A 17,861-nucleotide genomic window follows, 5' to 3' on the forward strand; every position below is an offset into this window, starting at 1 on the left:
AGGATAATTTTAAACAAAAAGGATAATTTTAAACAAAAAGGATAATTAAAGCAGACAAGTAAATTAAGTCAAAACAAATAAAACCGAACAGTGGATGCTGGAGATTCAAAAACAAAACAAAACTGCTGGCGAAAATCAGCAGGTCTGCTACCTGTGGAGAGGATGCAGAGTTGATGTTTCAAGTCCATTGACACTTCTTCAGAACTCACAGCAGCTAGGGAAAAAAAAACGTACTTATGCCTCGTACCTTAACCAGTAACTCTAGCTGTTATCAGATGTAACGAAGCGTCACCGGTTTTCTCCCCATAGATGCTGCCAGACTTACTGAATTTCGCTAATTTCTATTTTTGTTGAAGTAAATTAAACTTACATTTCAGTGTTTCTTCACAAGTTTTGATCCAAGTGCTAAAACTGGGATTGTCACCTACAAAACAGAAGATAGATTACTATGATTTCAAAAGAAGAAATGAAAACTTCACACACATCACATCGAAACAGACTTCACACAATGATTTATTTATGAAATCCAAATTAAAACCCAAAGAATGAACAAAAGCATTTTATTCCAATATCTCTCAGAGCTTATGAAATGAATTTTGGCACTCTTTAGTTATTCCAATTTGTAAAGTTCACAGTTCTAAAATTAGCAGTATGTACACTAAAAGCAGGACTACACAAATAAAATGTTTTTTTAAGTGGACTAAGCATGGTAAATGGAGCAAACATTAGTACTGCATAAAGCACAAATAACATCTAATATTGCCCAAAAATAGAATTAACCCATCAAGCACTGCAATAATAATCCTGATAGCAATTATTGACCAAGGCCAACACAAGGAGTCAACCAAGTCTAACATAAGGAGAATTACAGAAAGAGATGGGGGATGGTTCTGGTGTAGTTGTTGAAGAGAGACTGTTCCACGAACACACATGGCAGGCATAGCTCAGGCCCATGCAGGTGCCCACAGACATCCCTTTGGCTTGTAGGATGTGGGAGGAATCAAAAGAAAAATTGTTGATGGTGAGGACCAGTTCTGCCAAACGAATGACAGCGTCAGTGGAGGGGGACTGGATGGGCCTATGGGAGAGGAGGAAGCAGGGGGCTTTTAGGCCTTCCTTGTGGGAGATGCAGGTGTACAGGGACTGACCGTCCAGGGTGAGGGTGTGGTGTTGGAGGCTGGGGAATTGAAAGTTTCGGAAAAGGTGAAGGATGTGGTTTGTGTCTCAAATGTAGGTGGGGAATTCTTGGACCAAAGGGAAAAGAAGAATACTGCCCCACAGCTCTCTGTGGCAAGGAGCTCCAAAGACTGCCAACCCTCAGAACAAATTCCTCCTCATCTCAGTCTTAAATTGGCTTCCTTTAATTCTAAGGCTATGCCCTCTGGTCCTAAATTCTCCCATGAGGGGAAGCATCCTCTCAGCACTGACAGGGTAAAGTCCCTTAATACACACAGGATTCTTAATGGGATCATCTCTCATTCTTCCAAACTCCAGTGACTAGAGTCCCAACCAGTTAAACCTTTGCCCATAAGACTAGCCCTCCATACCAAGATTATCCTGGTAAACATTCTCTGAATTGCCACGAATGAACAGCATCTTTCCTTAAATAAGGAGACCAGAACTGCTGACAGTATGCCAGATGTTGTCTCATTAGTACCTTGTACTGTAAAAGCAAGACTTCCCTACTGTTCTCTCAAACCCCCCTTGAAATAAGGGCAATATTCCATTAGCCTTCCTGATTCTTTGATACACCTGTGTTAGAATTCTCTTTTGAGCACAAGTACCCCCAAATGCTTTTGTGCTGCAACTTTCTGCAGTTCTTCTCTATTTAAATAGTGCTGCTCTTTTGTTCTCCCTTCCAAAATGAACTTTTGTATTTTCCCACATTATAATGCAAGTTGCCCACTTTGTGCCTCCTACTTAACTAGCAATATCTCTTTAAACTGCATCTCCCTCAAAACTTGCCTTTCCACTTATTTTTGCACCTTCTGCAAAGCTGGTTACATTACATTCACTCAGAGATAGCAAGAACGGCAGATGCTGGAGTCAGAAAAAAGTGTGGAGCTGGAGGAACACAGCAGGCCAGGCAGTATCAGAGGAGCAGAAAAGCTGACATGAAAGAGAACCTATGATCCCCACTCACTGTTTTCTGTTCCTCAGCTAATGCGCTATCCACGCCAAGATTTTAGCATGGGCTCTTAAGTTAAGAGTCTTTTGAGAGGTACCTTGAACACCTTCTGAAAGTCCAAATACAACACATCTACTGGTCCCCTCTATCTACTCTGGTTGAGACTTGCTCTAAAAACTCTAAACTAGTCAGACACTATTTTTCTTTCACGAAGCCGTATTGATTTTGCTTGATTAGATTACAATTTTCCAAATAATTTTATTCCTCTCAAGTCTCCTGTTCTTTTAAATTGAATTATCGCAGCAACTTTATATGTGAGCCAGAACGTGGTATTCATGCAAAATACATTTAACATCTTTCGACAGTGGGAATTTTTATATCAACCTACAGCCTTCTACCACATAAGAAAATTGATTTATCTATGGGGAGTTCACATGTGGCCAACAGAAGTGAGGAACAATGAGGCAAAAGTACATTGTGCAGTGCGTAACAAATTTACACAGAAAATACTCCTAGGCAAATCGGAGTGAAGCACCTACAAGAGAATCATTACATCTTAGACTCTTCAGAGGTACCAACGCATTCAACTTCAATTAATATTCACACAAACACTGGACATTCCACTTAATCAAAACACATTTACACTTACTCCAAACTATCAGGAAGCTAACTCACACAAAGGGGCAAACAAAAAAACCACAACAGATAACAGATGAGAGAGGTTATAGCAGAGCTCTGTGTGTATAACCACTAGCCCTGATCTGGGAGGGAGTGACAGTAAGAAACAGCCATCCCCTCAGCTACCAACAGAAGAGGGATCCCAGACAGCTACTCTGAGAACTATCCGCACAGCTATATTCCTGAAACAGGGCTGTTCCGTACCAGGGGAACCTACGGCAACCGACCACAACCAGCAGATCTGATGACCAATGATCTCCAAACACCACCAATATGACTGTCAAGGCCTCAGACACATCCTGAGGTGAAAACTGCCTCATAAAACCACTGCAGAGTAAGAAAATCCAAGTTCTCAAACCAGACTGAAGGCCTACACTGTCCAAAGTCTTCAGTGAAGCACTGGCTACAGCAAGTGGGAACAGCCAGCTGTATTTCAAAATCATGTTTATCTCCAGTGGTGAACCTATTTCCTAGAGACCCGAAGTGTCCAACCTAGCTAGCAGGGAGGGGAAGGTGGGCTGGTGACAGTGCAGGGCACCCCAAGGTCAGGAAGTCTGACTAAAGTGTCTGTTTGAAACTACTGTTTAGTTTCTAATAGTAATTAGTCTGTGTTAAGTTAATAATTGATAGTGTCAGGTTCACTCTTTTGAATGTGCCTTTTTATCTCTCTCATTTTATTCACCTTTGTGTTATTTCCCAGTTTATTACTATTGCCCTTTCATTTCTTGTGATATACTCACCTTTGCATTTAATAAATGTAGAGATTCTTTGCCCTGAAACACCTGTCTACTGCCTTCTTCACTTCACATTCCTAAATCAAGTCCAGTGTCAGAACCAGGGACCTGGTGGGTGATCCAGGCTGCCCGAGAATTCCAGCAGGGTTACCGATCTCTCAGACCAGAACTCCCTACAGGTGCAGAGGAATGCATTGCTGAAAAAAGAGTTGGCAGTGCATTAGGGAGAACCAAGAAAGGGATCTAAAGTCAGGAGAGAAGACTGGCTACTTCCTCACCAGCTACTTGTGAATATAAATACTGGACAGACCAATTTTTCACATCGTCATTCCATGATAAGTACTTTTTTGCACTTACTACAATTTTCTACAGCTTTCTTTGGCTCCTGCCCGCAGCCTTTACAAAACTAGCTTGTGCAAAACTAGAAAAATGTAAATGTTATTTTAATCATGGAAGCGGCACGGCGGCTCAGTAGTTAGCACTGTTGCCTCAGCGCCAGGGACCCAGGTTTGATTCCACCCTTGGGCAACTGTGTGGAATTTGCACATTCTGTGTCTGCATGGGTTTCTGCCGGGTGCTCCCATTTCCTCCCACAGTCCAAAGATGTACAGGCTAGGTGGATTGGCCATGCTAAATTGCCCATAGTGTTCAGGGATATGTAGATTAGGTGTGTTAGACACGGGAAATGCAGGGTTACAGGGAAGGGATAAGGGAGGATGGGTCTGGGTGGGATGCTCTCCAGAGAGACAGTGTGGACTTGTTGGGCCAAAGGGCTAGTTTCCACACTGCAGGGATTCTACGATTCTATTTACTAAGTTGCATTAATAGAGTAAGTGGTGATAAGGAAAGGTTCTAAATAAAATTTAAAAGAACAAATAAAATAATTAATCCATTAAAACTCTTTAAGGGTGGCATGGCAGATGATTCCAAAAGGTGGAATTGTCGACACCAGTGTAGTACAGGACAAATGAATCTGCAACAAGTATCCAGAGTGTCATTGAGCTGGAGGCGGAGCTACAGACATTCCAAAATAAAAAACACAGGATGTGGTCGTGCCGGTGTTGGACTAGGGAGGACAAAGTCAGAAGTGACATGACACCAGATTATAGTCCAACAGGTTTATTTGAAATTACAAGCTTTTGGAACGCTGCTCCTTTGTCATTTGCAGAGGTGCTAGAATCTGTGAGGAAGGAAGGTGTAGCAGGTTACTTTAAAAAAACAATCATGATTTAATCAGGAAGGGCCAACATCGTTTTATAAAAGGAAACTCACATTTATCGATTTGTTTTGATGAAGCACTATCCGCAATGGATACAGAACAGTTACATTTGCGTTGATTTCAAAAGCATCTTTAAAAGTGCCATATTTAAAAAAATGCTGCAGAAGAGCACGTGGTGTACGGGGGTTAACATTACCCTGAAGTACTTGTTAGCTAAGAGGCGGACAGCTAGGATAAATGGGTCTGTTTCAGGTCATCAAGCTGTCAATAATAGAATGCCACAGAGATTAGTACTAGACGCTCAACTATTTACAATCAACGTCAATGATTGCGATCAGGAACCAACTGTACGGAAGCTAAGCTAGCTGGTAAACAAGTTATCGATACGAGGTAGGAAGTCTGCAAAGGGATTCAGACAGGTTTAGAGAGTGGGCTAGGATTTTGCAGTGGAGCATAAAGTGGGAAAATGTGAACTCGCCCATTTTGGCAGAAAGAATAGAAAACCAGCATAATATTTGATTGGAGCGAAATTGCAGAATTCAAAAATACAGGCAGACCTAGGTGTCCTGATAATATTCATCACATGAAGTTAGCTTGCAGGTAGAGCAAGCGACTAGGCAGCCAAATAGAATTGCTTATTACAATGGGAACGGAATATAAAAATAGGGATGCTTTACATGGCTGTACTGGACACTGGTGAGACAGTATCTGAAACGGTGTAGAGTTTTGGTGTCTATTTGGAAAAAAGTTAAATTACTTGAGAAGGTTCAGTTGACTTCTTTATGGGATAAAAGGCTTATGTTAAGAAGAAAGATTTAAGTGGTTAGGTCCATACCTACGGGGTTTAGAAAAAAGGAAGGCAATCTTATAGAAGCATAGAACATCCCGAGGGGACTGGATACAGTGGATAGCCGCAGGGCTTATACACTCGTAGCGAAATGAAAACTATGGGATAATATAAAAGTAAATGATCCTTTAAAGTCCAAGTTGAGATTTTTTTTTGTTCCCTCTGAGCATCATGAGTATGTAGTTCTCTTTCCCAGCTTATGGTGTATTTAAAATTATTCAAAGCTGAGTTAGATAACTTCTTGATAGACAAGATATTCTGGGGTTGTGAGATGCAGTCAAAAAAAGTGGGGATGACACTACAACCAGGTCAGCCATGATCTCATTGAATGATGTAGCAGGCCAAGGGCAAATAGCCTACTCCTGCTGCTACATGCTGTGCTCCTACGATTACATGTAATCTGTCCCACAGTACCCATTCCACATCTTCACCAAGGTACCTTACTCGAGTTAGATTGGAGACAAATCAAATGCAGAACTAGGAGGAAAAGAATTAATTAATGGCAGGTTCATTGGTAAGGACAAGTCATATTTGACTGACTTTTTTTTGAGGGTGTAAAGTATGGTGGGGTTGGGGCAAGTGCTGTAGTTCTCGAACTCATGGGAAGGATATGACTAATTATTTAAGTTTGTTAATGAAACAAGGATTGAAACAAAATTGCTGGGCAGATTAATGTCGGAAAGTAAAAGTTCTAACAGATTTTTCTCAAAGTAGCAGAGTGCCACAGTGATTGGTGTCAATTTTGTCCAAATATAAACGTGGGTAGCTAAAGCCACGAGCGACAAGAATAATCTGATTTGATAGGTTCTGAAATTGGACAGGCATACAGAAAATGTTGAATAAAATCAGGTTGTTTTCTATGAAGACAACAGAAAGTCAAAATATATTGGAGTGTAATAGTAGAACACTGGGATACTTTCCCGGGGCATTCTTTCTAATGATCTTGATTATTTCAAGTTGTCCCTGCCTTGGTTCTTCCATCCCTTTCAGGTCTTTTTATACTACTTTTCAGATGCATTTGATGTCTTGTATCTGTCTTCACAGAAGCAAATACTTGCTCAAAGTTTCTGCTATTTCTTTATTTTTCATTGTTAATTCCCCAGTCTCACCCTTATGGGCTCACTATTGCAATTCTTTCTTTTTCTGTAATGGAGGAAGTATTTATTGTAGGTTTAATATCTCTTGCTAATTTTCCGATATTGCATTCCAGAAACCAAGCTTTTGCAGATCTCCATCCAAGTGACCTCTCTTTCTCATTTATCAAGTTGTTCAATCACCATCCTACCAAAGCCAAGGTGAATTCAATCCTCACAATTCATCCCTAAACATAAACACAATATTAGTAGAAATCTCAATGTTATGACGAGAAGTAAGGACCATAACTAAGTTGTGGTACTCGTGGTGGCAGTATAGAGATGGATGAAACTAATATTCAAAATTTTCTGGCATTACTAATGATCAAATATAACTCTCATTACAAACTTTACAATGGGCTCATGACAAAAGACTGTAAAAAGGTAAGTATTATGATGCAAAGATCCAATTATTTGCAAACAAATACAGCAAGTCCTCACTTAAAGTTTTGATTGTGTTCCTGGATATCATGACTTTTTTGCTGACTTATAGCTTAGCATTGGAGGCTTTTTTGCTGAGCAAAGAAAAAGTATTTAAATTTAAATACTGTATCACATGCAAAACTGTATATTCCTAGCTAAAATAGCTTCAAAATAAAATGCATCACTATACAAAAGAAATACAATTGGCAAGGCTGACAAGCAAGTTCAGTCGCCAGACAAACAAACAGCAACCAGAAGTGCCACTGGAAGGTTCGAGCACAGGGCAGGCCATAGAACAGGAGGTATGTGGCCAACAATCTTAAGTAAAGCAGTCAATCCTAAATGGATACATTGATATAACTTCAGTCACATTAACTCATTAAATGACGTTTCACTTTATGCAGGAACTTACTGTACAAAAATAACATATTTCCCTAATCCAAGTTAAAATTCAGTTTCCAACTTAGAAAAGGAATTAAGAACACTCACCATCTAATTCCTGCCCTCTTCTAAAGGACTCCATTGATGACTGATACATTTTTAAGTGATACTCCGCAATTCTAAAAGAGAAGCAATATATTAAAACAGCTTTTAATGAAAAGTATTAGGTCTACATAACCAATGCTGAAACTTTACTGTTTTGCTAATTATTACAAAATAAATGCAATGTTCAGAAACACTAAAATCTCCTGTCACAATTTCATTTCCTGTCCAATTACAAACTTCTGTTACAATAGAAAAAGTAAGATGTAATTACATGTCCCATCGCCTGTCAAAAACTTGACAGAATTGCAAAATATAGAGGTTAGATATTATTAATAATACTGTGCTGGGAAATTCCTTTCAAATAGTCAAAACATTTTCAAAGGATATCTTCCTGTTCAGTTGTCCATTAGTCATCTACTCACAGCCTGTTAACCATCTACAAGACACAAGCCAGACGTGCAAGGGAATGCCCCCCACTTGCCCGGATGAGAGCAGCTCCAACAGTATTCAAGTTGACACAGAGGACAAGGACATTGCTTGATTGGTACCGCATTCGCAAACATTCAATCCCATCACCACTGACACACATCAGCAGTGTGTATCATCTACACAGTACACTGCAGAAATTCAAAGTTTTCAAACAGCACCACCACCAAGGAGGACCAGTTCAGCAAGTATATGGGCATACCAGGCTCCCCTCAAAGACAGTCGCCGTCATTCCTTTGAAATATATAGCCATTCCTTTAGTGCTCCTGGGTCAAAATCTTGGAACCTCCTCCCTAACAGCATCTACAGCAGTTCAGGGTGGCAGCTCACAATCACCTTCTTCATGGCAACTAGGATGGGCAATAATTACTAGTTCAGCCAGCAATCATAGAATCCCTACAGTGTGGAAGCAAGCCATTCGGCCCTTCAAGTCCACACCAACCCTTCCAAACAACATCCTGTCCAGACCCATCCCAACCTTGTAACCCTACATTTCCCTTAGATAATCCACCTAGCCTGCACATCCCTGGCCACTATGGGTAATTTAGCATGGCCAATCCACTTAACTTGCACACCTTTGGACTGTGGGAGGAAACCCACGCAGACACGAGGAGAATGTGCAAACTCCACACAGTCGCCAGAGGGTGGCATTGAATCTGGATCAGTGGCACTGGGAGACAGCAGTGCTAACCACTAAGCCACTTCATGTCCTCATCCCACAGATGAATAAAAACTGACAACTGCTGGCTCTACTTTGAGTTCAATAATAGGTCATTCATTGTTCACTTTTTTGCATCTCTCCCTTTGGTTACCTTTTCACTGTAAATAACTCAAAAGTTTCAGAAAACCTTTCTTTCAATTCTCAGTTAGATGTGCCCAATCATCTCATTATCAATAATTTAATTCCTGCAAGTGGAAGTTATGATTTAAAGCATATGAATTATGAAACTAGACTTTGGAACTACTATAGATAACCATTGTACAAGGCACTGGTGAGAACACAATTTAAATACCCTATGTAGTTTTGATCTCTATTTTAAGGAGGACTGTAAATGCATTGGAAGTGGTTCAGAGGAGGCTTATCATAATGACAGCTGGAGTGATCAGGATGACTTAGGAGAATGGGTGGTCAAGATGGGCTCGTTTCTACTGGAGTTTAGAAAAAGGGGTGACTTGATTGAAGTGTTTAAGATCCTGAATGGTCTTGATGAGGTAAATGTGGAAGTTTTCTTGTGGGTCAGTTCAAAACTAAGAATTGCCTTTTTAACACAAGATAAAAAGAAGTTTCTTTAGGACATTTGTGCAAATTTGGAACAGTTTCAGAAGTGTAGGAGGAGTCATTCACCTCCCTTGCACTATGAATAAGTTGAATGTTTTCCAACGGTCTCTACCCTAGCTATTTGTTCAATGTTTCCAAATCTGCAAACTCATGTTAGGAACATGTAGAATGAAAGACATTAGTTTGACAATGTGGAAGTCACTTTATCAAACCTGGTCTTAAGAGTTTAAATGTTTGATAACAGTAATTGAAAAAAGGTCACATTAATTTAATCAAGCATTAACGAACGCTATCGCCTACTCTTCAAATTGTTTCTCTAAAATCTCCTTTAACAGATCTAAATACTTAAAAATGCAAAGAAAAATGAATTTAAAGTTCATGAAGATTTTAACAAAGCAAAAAAATTGTTACATAGGATACATATTAATTATAAAAAATGTGCTTGCACTGTTGTTTCCCAAGGCTTGGCTTTTTCTAACGAGCTTTAGTTTTTTTCCCCGCTCCACTCACTACAGGTTGGACACACCATAAAATCTGGTTGTCAGGAAACTGGAACTGACCAAAAGAAGACACATTCTTGATAATGGTATACCCTGTTTCTGCACTATATAGAATGCAGGTTCAAAATCCAGGAAAATCCAAGCCTAGCATAGCGTCGCACACAAAAGTCTGGATTCTGAACAACTTCAGATTTTTTGTGCAAGTTTAAATAGCAACATCAATTTCTTTCTCAAGGAAACAGTCAAATTCTGGGTCAAAACAGCGTGAGTGGGAGAAACACAGCAGGTCAGGCAGCAGAGGAGCAGGAAAGTCAACATTTCGGGTCAGGACCTGATAAAGGGTCACCACCCAAATCAAGATTTCCTTGCTCCTGTGATACTGCCTAACATTGCTGTGTTCCTCCAGCTCACACTGTATCAACTCTGACTTCTAGCACCTGCAGTTCTTGCTATCTCCTAGTCACAATTCTGGATTGTTCGATCAAATACGCTGATTGACTTTTCTAAGTACACATGAGATATAGCAATCCTGAGCACGAAATCACCATTACTTTTATTTCATTAAGAAAACAAAGGCCCAAAGTTCATGTTTGCAGCTTACTGCACCTGAATACAAGGCAGATAGAACACAGAACTGTACAACACAGGAACGGGCCCACGACGTTGCACCAAACATGACACCAAACTAAACTAATGCCTTCTGCCTGCCCTCGGTCCATATCCCTCCATTCCTTGCATATTCACATACTTACCTAAAAGTCTCAAATGCCCCTACTGTAACAGCAAAAATCACAAATAAGCAATAAATATACTCACCCTTTTCTGAGATATGCTAAAGCACAGTTGGGTTTCAATTTGAGGGCTTTGTTGGCATCTTCCACAACCTCTATACAGCAAGAGAGCAATATCAATCAAATTAAAAACATGTTTTATATTTTGGAATTGACTTCATTGACTAATCCCATCATTTAATCAGTTAGCAACTTCACTAATATCCTTGGGCATAAAGTTGAATAAGAGATGGCATTTATTCAGAAGTCAACTTGTTTCATATTCATTTTCTTCTAGCAACAGCCCTTTCAAAATTCCTACACTTTAAGACTGTTCATAAAGGCAATAGTCTAATGGGTTAAAATGAGTTTGGTACATTATGATAACATAAAAAGCAAGACAACACTGCTTGACATGCAACTATCAGACCAGGAACTTCAAATGAATTAGCAGGACATTTTTAAATGAGTATTCCAGATAACTAAACAAACCAAGTACAGAATCCCTCACAAAGAATGAACTTTTCTTTCATGGGATGTCGGTGTCACTCAAAAGGCCTGGATTTGTTGCCCATCCTTAATGCTGTTGAAATAGCTTGCTAGGCCATTTCAGAGGGCAACTATGTTGCCGTAGATTTGGAGTAACTCATAGGGCAAACTGACTTTCCCAAAGGACAGGAGTGAACCAGACAAGGCTTTTTTTGATGATCAATGCTAAGTTATCATGGTCACTATTACCAAGTATAGGTTTATTAAATTACCTTAAACTCCTCCAGCTGCCTTCATGAGGCATGGTCATCTCCCTGACAGATACTCCCAACGCACTTCATCCCAGTTTTGTCACAAATCAGATGTTACTGGATAGGATTTGAGGACCGCCTGACATTTCCCAAAGTAAATTAGGACAAGACAAATAGACAAAAAACCTTCATACCAAAAATTATCAGAAACTAAAGGTTAAATCAAATGGCAATTTTAAACCAGGAAGACTGGTAAAGATGAAGATGTAGGGACTCTAACTGACAGCCCAGCAGCACCAATCATTGGGCAAGAGTAAAGCCAGATAAACGCTCAACCACTGAGGTTTCAGATGTCCTAAAGAAAACTTTGGGTAGGGTACAAGATACAGGAACAGCCTGAAGAATATGTCTCCAAGACAAAATTGTCAGGCTTGAAAGGAACTGAAATAGTAAGAAGTTTGAAAAGGTAAACCACATTTCTGGAGAATTGAAAGGTCAGAAGCAAGGGAACATGTGACTGGAGATGCTAGAGCAAACAGCACAGGAGAGATAGAAACCAGGTACAAGATGCGGGGTGCCCCTGGTTAGGCCAACATTCAGTGACCATTCTAATTGGCCTACATTAGGTGGTGGTTAGGTGCCTTCCTGAACCATTTCAGCAATTCCCACAGTTCTGTCATGAAGGTAGCTCCAGGATTTTAACTCAGCAACAATTAAGAAACAATAATATTGTTCCAACCTATGCATCACCCAGCCTTGTTCCTCTAGAAATTAGATGTTGCAGGTCTGGAAGATGTTGTCGAAGGTGCCTTGCTGAATTCTCACAGTGCATCTTTTAGACGGTACACAATGCTACCACTCTGCATTGTGGAGAAAAGAGTGAACGCTGAAGGTGATGGTTGGGGAAGCAAATCAAGCTGCTTGCTGTGTACAGGATGGCATCAAGCTTTGAGTGTTGTTGGAGCTACAATCATCCAGGAAAGGGGAAAATATTCCATCACGCTCTTGGCTCATGCCCCATTTTGTGGGCAGGAAATGGAGAAACAAGGAGCCAATAACCCACTGCAGTATTCCTCGTCTTTGAACTGCTCTTGTGATAAGATTTTATATGACTGCTCTTTCTGGTCAATGATAACCCGGAGAATGTTGATATGAAGGATGCCAATGAATGTCAAGGGTCAATGGTTAGATTCTCTGGTCTGAAATGGTCATTGCCTGGCATTTCTGCATCGGAAATGTTACTTGCTGTTTATCAGCCAAAGCTTAGATGTTTCTCAGGTCTTCCTATGCATTTCTGGTATCGCTGATGTCACAAAATGCAAACATTGTGCAATCATCAATGACTATCCCCATTACTGCCATGATAGAGGGAAGATCACTGATGAACCACCTAAAGAAAATTGGGCCTGGGACACTACTTTAAGGAATCCCTGCGGAGATGTCCTGGTATTGAGAATAATTGGCCTGTGGCAAAACCACAACCATCTTCTGGTGTGTTAGATAGATCTCCAACCAGTGAGGACTGGTCCCAACCAGACCAACGCCCCACCCTATCCCCAGTATCCCGAATGGGGTTTTACCCCATGGATAAACCACCCAACCTGCCTATTTGTGGATTCTGGGAGGAAACCACAGCACCTAGTGGAAGACCATGCAAATGCTACACAGTCATCCAAGGCTGGAATCAAACACAGACCCCGATGCTGAGGCAGCAGTGCTAACCACTGTGCCAGCGTAAATGCTGTTCCAGTTGACGTGATCCACCACTCCCTATTATAAATCCCAGCTTTAAAGTCTATTACCTTTTGCCGAAGAAAATTCCAAACTTCTAACTATTGTTTGCGTGAAGTAGTATTGTCTCATTTCACTCCTAAAATGTCTGGAATGGATTTTCAGACCATGGCCTCAAGGCTAGAATCTACTTCTCATGGGAACGGTTGCTTTCTATCTACCTTGCCCATTCCCCTCAATATTTTGAGAGCTTTGATCAAATCACCCTATAGCTTTCTAAACTCCAGGGCGTACGATACTAGTTTGTCCGACCTCCATTCAATTTAACTCGAATCTAGATATCATTCTAATAAAGCTACGTTACACACCCTCCAAGACCAAAATATCCATCCTAAGGTGTGGTGCAGGGAACTGCTCGCATCACTCTTTTCTATCTCTTAGCCTAATGTGTCAAACTGTCACTGCCCTTTAAACATTTGACTCAAAAATATTTCTGCCATAGAAGTATCAGTTGCATTAACTTCTTCAAACCTCACTATGATAACATTAAAGAACTCAATTAAGCTTGCATAAAACAATTTACTTTTAATAACTTCATGACTGCAATTTAAACCCTCAAAGTGACAAGTTTTTTCCAGGTTTGTGGCCCTCAGAAGCTTCCTCATCACTGATGTGAGGCTGACTGCCTGTTTTAATTGCACAGACAGCAACCTAAGGAGACAGTTTTCCTGCTTGCATTTCTCTATGCATAACAGGGAAAGAAGTAGAATCCCAAGATGTCAAGTCTCCATTCACTTTACATTGCTCTAAATCTGAGCTTTCACAGAAAAAAAAAAGGGTGGAATGTCTGGTCATAAACTAGGACAAAAATATTCATGGCAATGAAGCAGGATTCAGTAAGACAATGTTTTAATGTGATCACCTGGAACAAATAGTGGTAAAACCTTACATTCACTAAAATTACCAACTGAAAAATCAAAGACGGTCAGGATGCAAACAGACAGAACCTAAGACAAATACAGTCTTTTTTAATTCCTAAAGACATTTTTGCCAAAGATCTGGCGAGAAGAATACAATCAAAACTCTACAACGCTATTAAACTCACCTTTGTAATTCTTAAGCAATATGTGTGCATAGGCTCTTTGACAGTAATATTCTGCTTTGTCCAAATCCTGTTCTACTGCAGCAGTGAGCTCCTGGAAGAATAAAGCAAAGTATGGGTCATAAACAGTGTAACTTAGCAACCTCACTGAAACAATACTGCAAAGGGCTCAATTCTAAAATGATACATTCTAACTTTGGTGAACACAAAAAAAGTATTCACACAAAACTGTACGGTTCAGAAAAATGATTAATAATGGCCAATGATATTTCTATTAACATTCATAGGCAAAATTAATTTTCCGTTTACCAAGTTAACATTTGACACCAACTGATTTGTCATTACAATAGCTGTGGGCACTGCAGATATACAGATTACAGCAGCAACTGCTTAAAACACATCCAAATTTCCAGGAAGACTTTCAAAGTCATGAAACAAAACATAACCCGAGCAATAGATTTCTTAAAATGTACGGCATGCGGCACTTTTAAAAAAAAACTTTAATTTGTATATCCTTCATCGCGTTTTATAATAACATGACAACATTCCATTGAACAACAATTGCAAAGTTTCTTTAGATGTGTTTTTAAAAACACGTTCTCACTATTTCGCAATAGTTACGCGAAAGATGATTAATACACAGGGGTCTTTTGATTCCACAACAGAAACAGAAACTCCCCAATCAGACAATGTGTACAATAATGATTTGCATTGTTCTACCATGATAAACAGACTCAAATAACAAGGGAGACTGCAAACAGTTTGCAGGAATTGCCATGCAGGAATTTAAATATTACCAGGCTTTGGATGAGGGGGAACTCGGTCTGGAACAGGATCTAGTAAACAACTTTAAACGAACTGAAGAACTACTTTAGATGAAGTTTATGGACAAGGCATGAATGTTCACCAAAAGAGTTAAGGTTTCATGAATGTACAAGATATTAAATGATGGAGAAGTAAAACACACTCTGAAAAGCTGATTACACGTGATCAAATATTCTGGTTCTGCGTGAACGTGCACTCAGGATGGACACAGCAAGTCTAGTCAAAGCCAGATTTCCTCAAATGCTGTAATGTCCATTTAATAGTGCCAATGTTCTACAGATTTTCTAAACTGGATGTTCCTTCAACCTTAAATTCCATCCTACTGCAATAGCAATAACAAATGAAAAAGCCTATCCTATCTGTATAATTTACCAGAATCCTAAAAATCTACATTGTACCATCTACCTAGCCATAGATCAACATATCTACTCTGCATTTTAAAAAAAAAGGCATCATCTGCTAAATCCTCCTTTTCCTCACTCTTACCATTTCTTTTCCTTTAATGCGTTATTCTTTCTAGTTGTAGACGATGTGGCCAGCATGCATGGTGCTTTACGGACCCTATCTCGTTGTACGTATTGCAGAGTGGCCATAGTTCAGAAAGAAAATGAAATAAATGAAGAAAATCCTCACTTCAATTCAAACATTAAGTTCTGATGAAAAATTACTGACCTGAAACACTTTTTGTCTATCCAGAGATGCTGCCAGACCTGCAGGGAATTTCCAACATTCTTTGCTTCCATTTCATATTTTCAGCATTTGCATTTGTAATTACTTAATTGTGGTTTTTCACCCTTATGGTACATAGGAACTCCCCTATTACACAAGTTCTACACAATAATGATTGATATTGAGCCTATTATAGAACAAGTAAGATAGATACCATTTCTGAAGAAGGGTGTAGACCCGAAGCGTCAGCTTTCCTGCTCCTCTGATGCTGCTTGGCCTGCTGTGTTCATCCAGCTCTACACCTTGTTATCTTTAGACACCATGTGGTTTGTCTAAAGTTAAATTACTTCAAAAAGAGGTCAATCCCATTCTCTATTCACTTTTCCACCTTAATTACCTTGAGTCATGCAACATGATTCCCCTAGGTGCTAGTGCATGCAGACTTCATGACAAATACTAATAATTAACTATGTCCAATTGATATAGCTACGCTGGTTAATTTTCATTAACAAGTTAGTAAGTTAAATTCACCAGTATATTTGTACAAACAGATATTCCCCACCAGTGAGACTAGCATAGTAATGACTGAAAACATGCAACTAATTCCAACACACTGGAACACAAGTGTTTCTGATTATTAATACTTGCAAGCATAGCAAGTCGGCTCCAAAACGTTAAGGACATTTTTGACTGCTTCAAAGACTACACTGGTGACATAAACACAAACCCAAAAAAATCAGCAGAAACAAGAGAGCAGCAAGGACTTTACAACTTTAGCCCTAACCCTTTTTGCCTTTGAATCAGTTATCTCAGACTTACTTGGCAACATGCAACAGGGTGACTGGGATCTTCTAAAAGTCAAATATTCATCACATAACATTGATTAACAAACATTAGTTTAATCTGTAACTGCAGTAAAACAGATTTGTAGTGTATATTATAAATGTAGATACAGAGCTGAAAATTGAAAAACAGAATGTGTGACTTTGAATTTGACTTGACTTAGTGGGAGCAACATTGCTTCAGAAACAGAAGGTCATAAGTTCATAATTCAGAGACTTAAGCACATAATTTAGACAAACACACATGTGCAGTGCTGAGGGAATGCTGCACTGATGGTGGTATCATCTAAACAAAGCTACCTGACATCAAGTGGGCAAAGATTAAATGGGGCTCACTCATTTAGGCGCGTGGAGGAGCGTACGCCACCTTCTGACATGCACCTTATAGTTGGCGCATTGGATTAAGGAGTAAGGAAGAGAATTATTTGCTACACATTTCCCAGCCTCTAACTCATTCTTCTCAACACAGTATTAATATAGCTAATTTTACTCAGTTTTTAGACAGTGTTCGTCTCAGAATGTTTATGGTGGGAGATTCAGCAACAGTAATGTCATTTTACGTCAGGAAGAGATAGTTAGATTCTCTCTTGTTGGGAATAGTCATTGCCTGGCGCTTGTTTGCTGAAAACTTTACATGCCATTTATCAGTCTAAGCTTGAATGTTGTCCAGGTCTTTCCACAAAGAACAATTCTAAATGAGCGCAAAAAGAAAAAAATTAACAAACTGCTTTACCTCCCCACTAATGCTAAAGGGAAGACTAGTGGTAAAACAACTGAGGATGGTCACAACCAGGACACTATCCTGCAGAACTTTTATATCAATGTATACAATCAAGATCCACTTCCGACAGCAATTTCTTTAGTACTAGGTAGGGCTTCAACTAGTGGGGAATTCTCCTCCCTACCAACCCTATTGGCTCCAGTTCTGTTCAAGCCCTTGATGCCGCACATAGTCAAATGCTGCCTTGCTATCAAGGATAGTCACTCATCTCTGGAGTTCAGCTTGGTTATCCAGATTGGGACCAAAGTAACGGAGACGTCAGGAATGGTTGGTCCTTGTGGAACCTAAACTGAACAGGTTATTGATATCAAGCAGCACTTGATGTTGACAACATCATCACTTTGCTGACGATCGAGGGTAGACAAACAAGACTGTAAATGCCTAAGTGGGATTTGTTCTTTTTTCAGACAAGTTATATCCAAGCAATTTTCCACATCGTTGAATAGATGCCAGTGCTGTACCCATGCTGGAACAGTTTGACAAGGGAC

The 17,861-nt window shown here is 39.7% G+C and overlaps 2 protein-coding genes across 6 annotated transcripts in view; one reads left to right on the plus strand and one right to left on the minus strand.

Annotated features, from left to right (window-relative positions):
- The window catches only part of sugt1 (SGT1 homolog, MIS12 kinetochore complex assembly cochaperone), a 67,272-nt gene extending 51,598 nt beyond the window's left edge, over positions 1-15,674 (minus strand). The window contains exons 1-6 of the mRNA XM_048597841.1: positions 15,568-15,674; positions 14,260-14,414; positions 10,730-10,799; positions 7,652-7,722; positions 371-424; positions 152-214 (exon numbers count right to left, since the gene is read on the minus strand). Coding sequence (XP_048453798.1) covers positions 152-214; positions 371-424; positions 7,652-7,722; positions 10,730-10,799; positions 14,260-14,414; positions 15,568-15,674 — 520 coding nt within the window. The remainder of the gene's footprint in view (positions 1-151; positions 215-370; positions 425-7,651; positions 7,723-10,729; positions 10,800-14,259; positions 14,415-15,567) is intronic.
- The window catches only part of LOC109924438 (ETS-related transcription factor Elf-1), a 279,416-nt gene that overhangs the window by 228,872 nt on the left and 32,683 nt on the right, over positions 1-17,861 (plus strand). The window lies entirely within an intron of this gene.

Source organism: Rhincodon typus, chromosome 6 (assembly GCF_021869965.1).
Source record: "Rhincodon typus isolate 14 chromosome 6, sRhiTyp1.1, whole genome shotgun sequence".
Lineage (NCBI taxonomy): Eukaryota > Metazoa > Chordata > Chondrichthyes > Orectolobiformes > Rhincodontidae > Rhincodon > Rhincodon typus.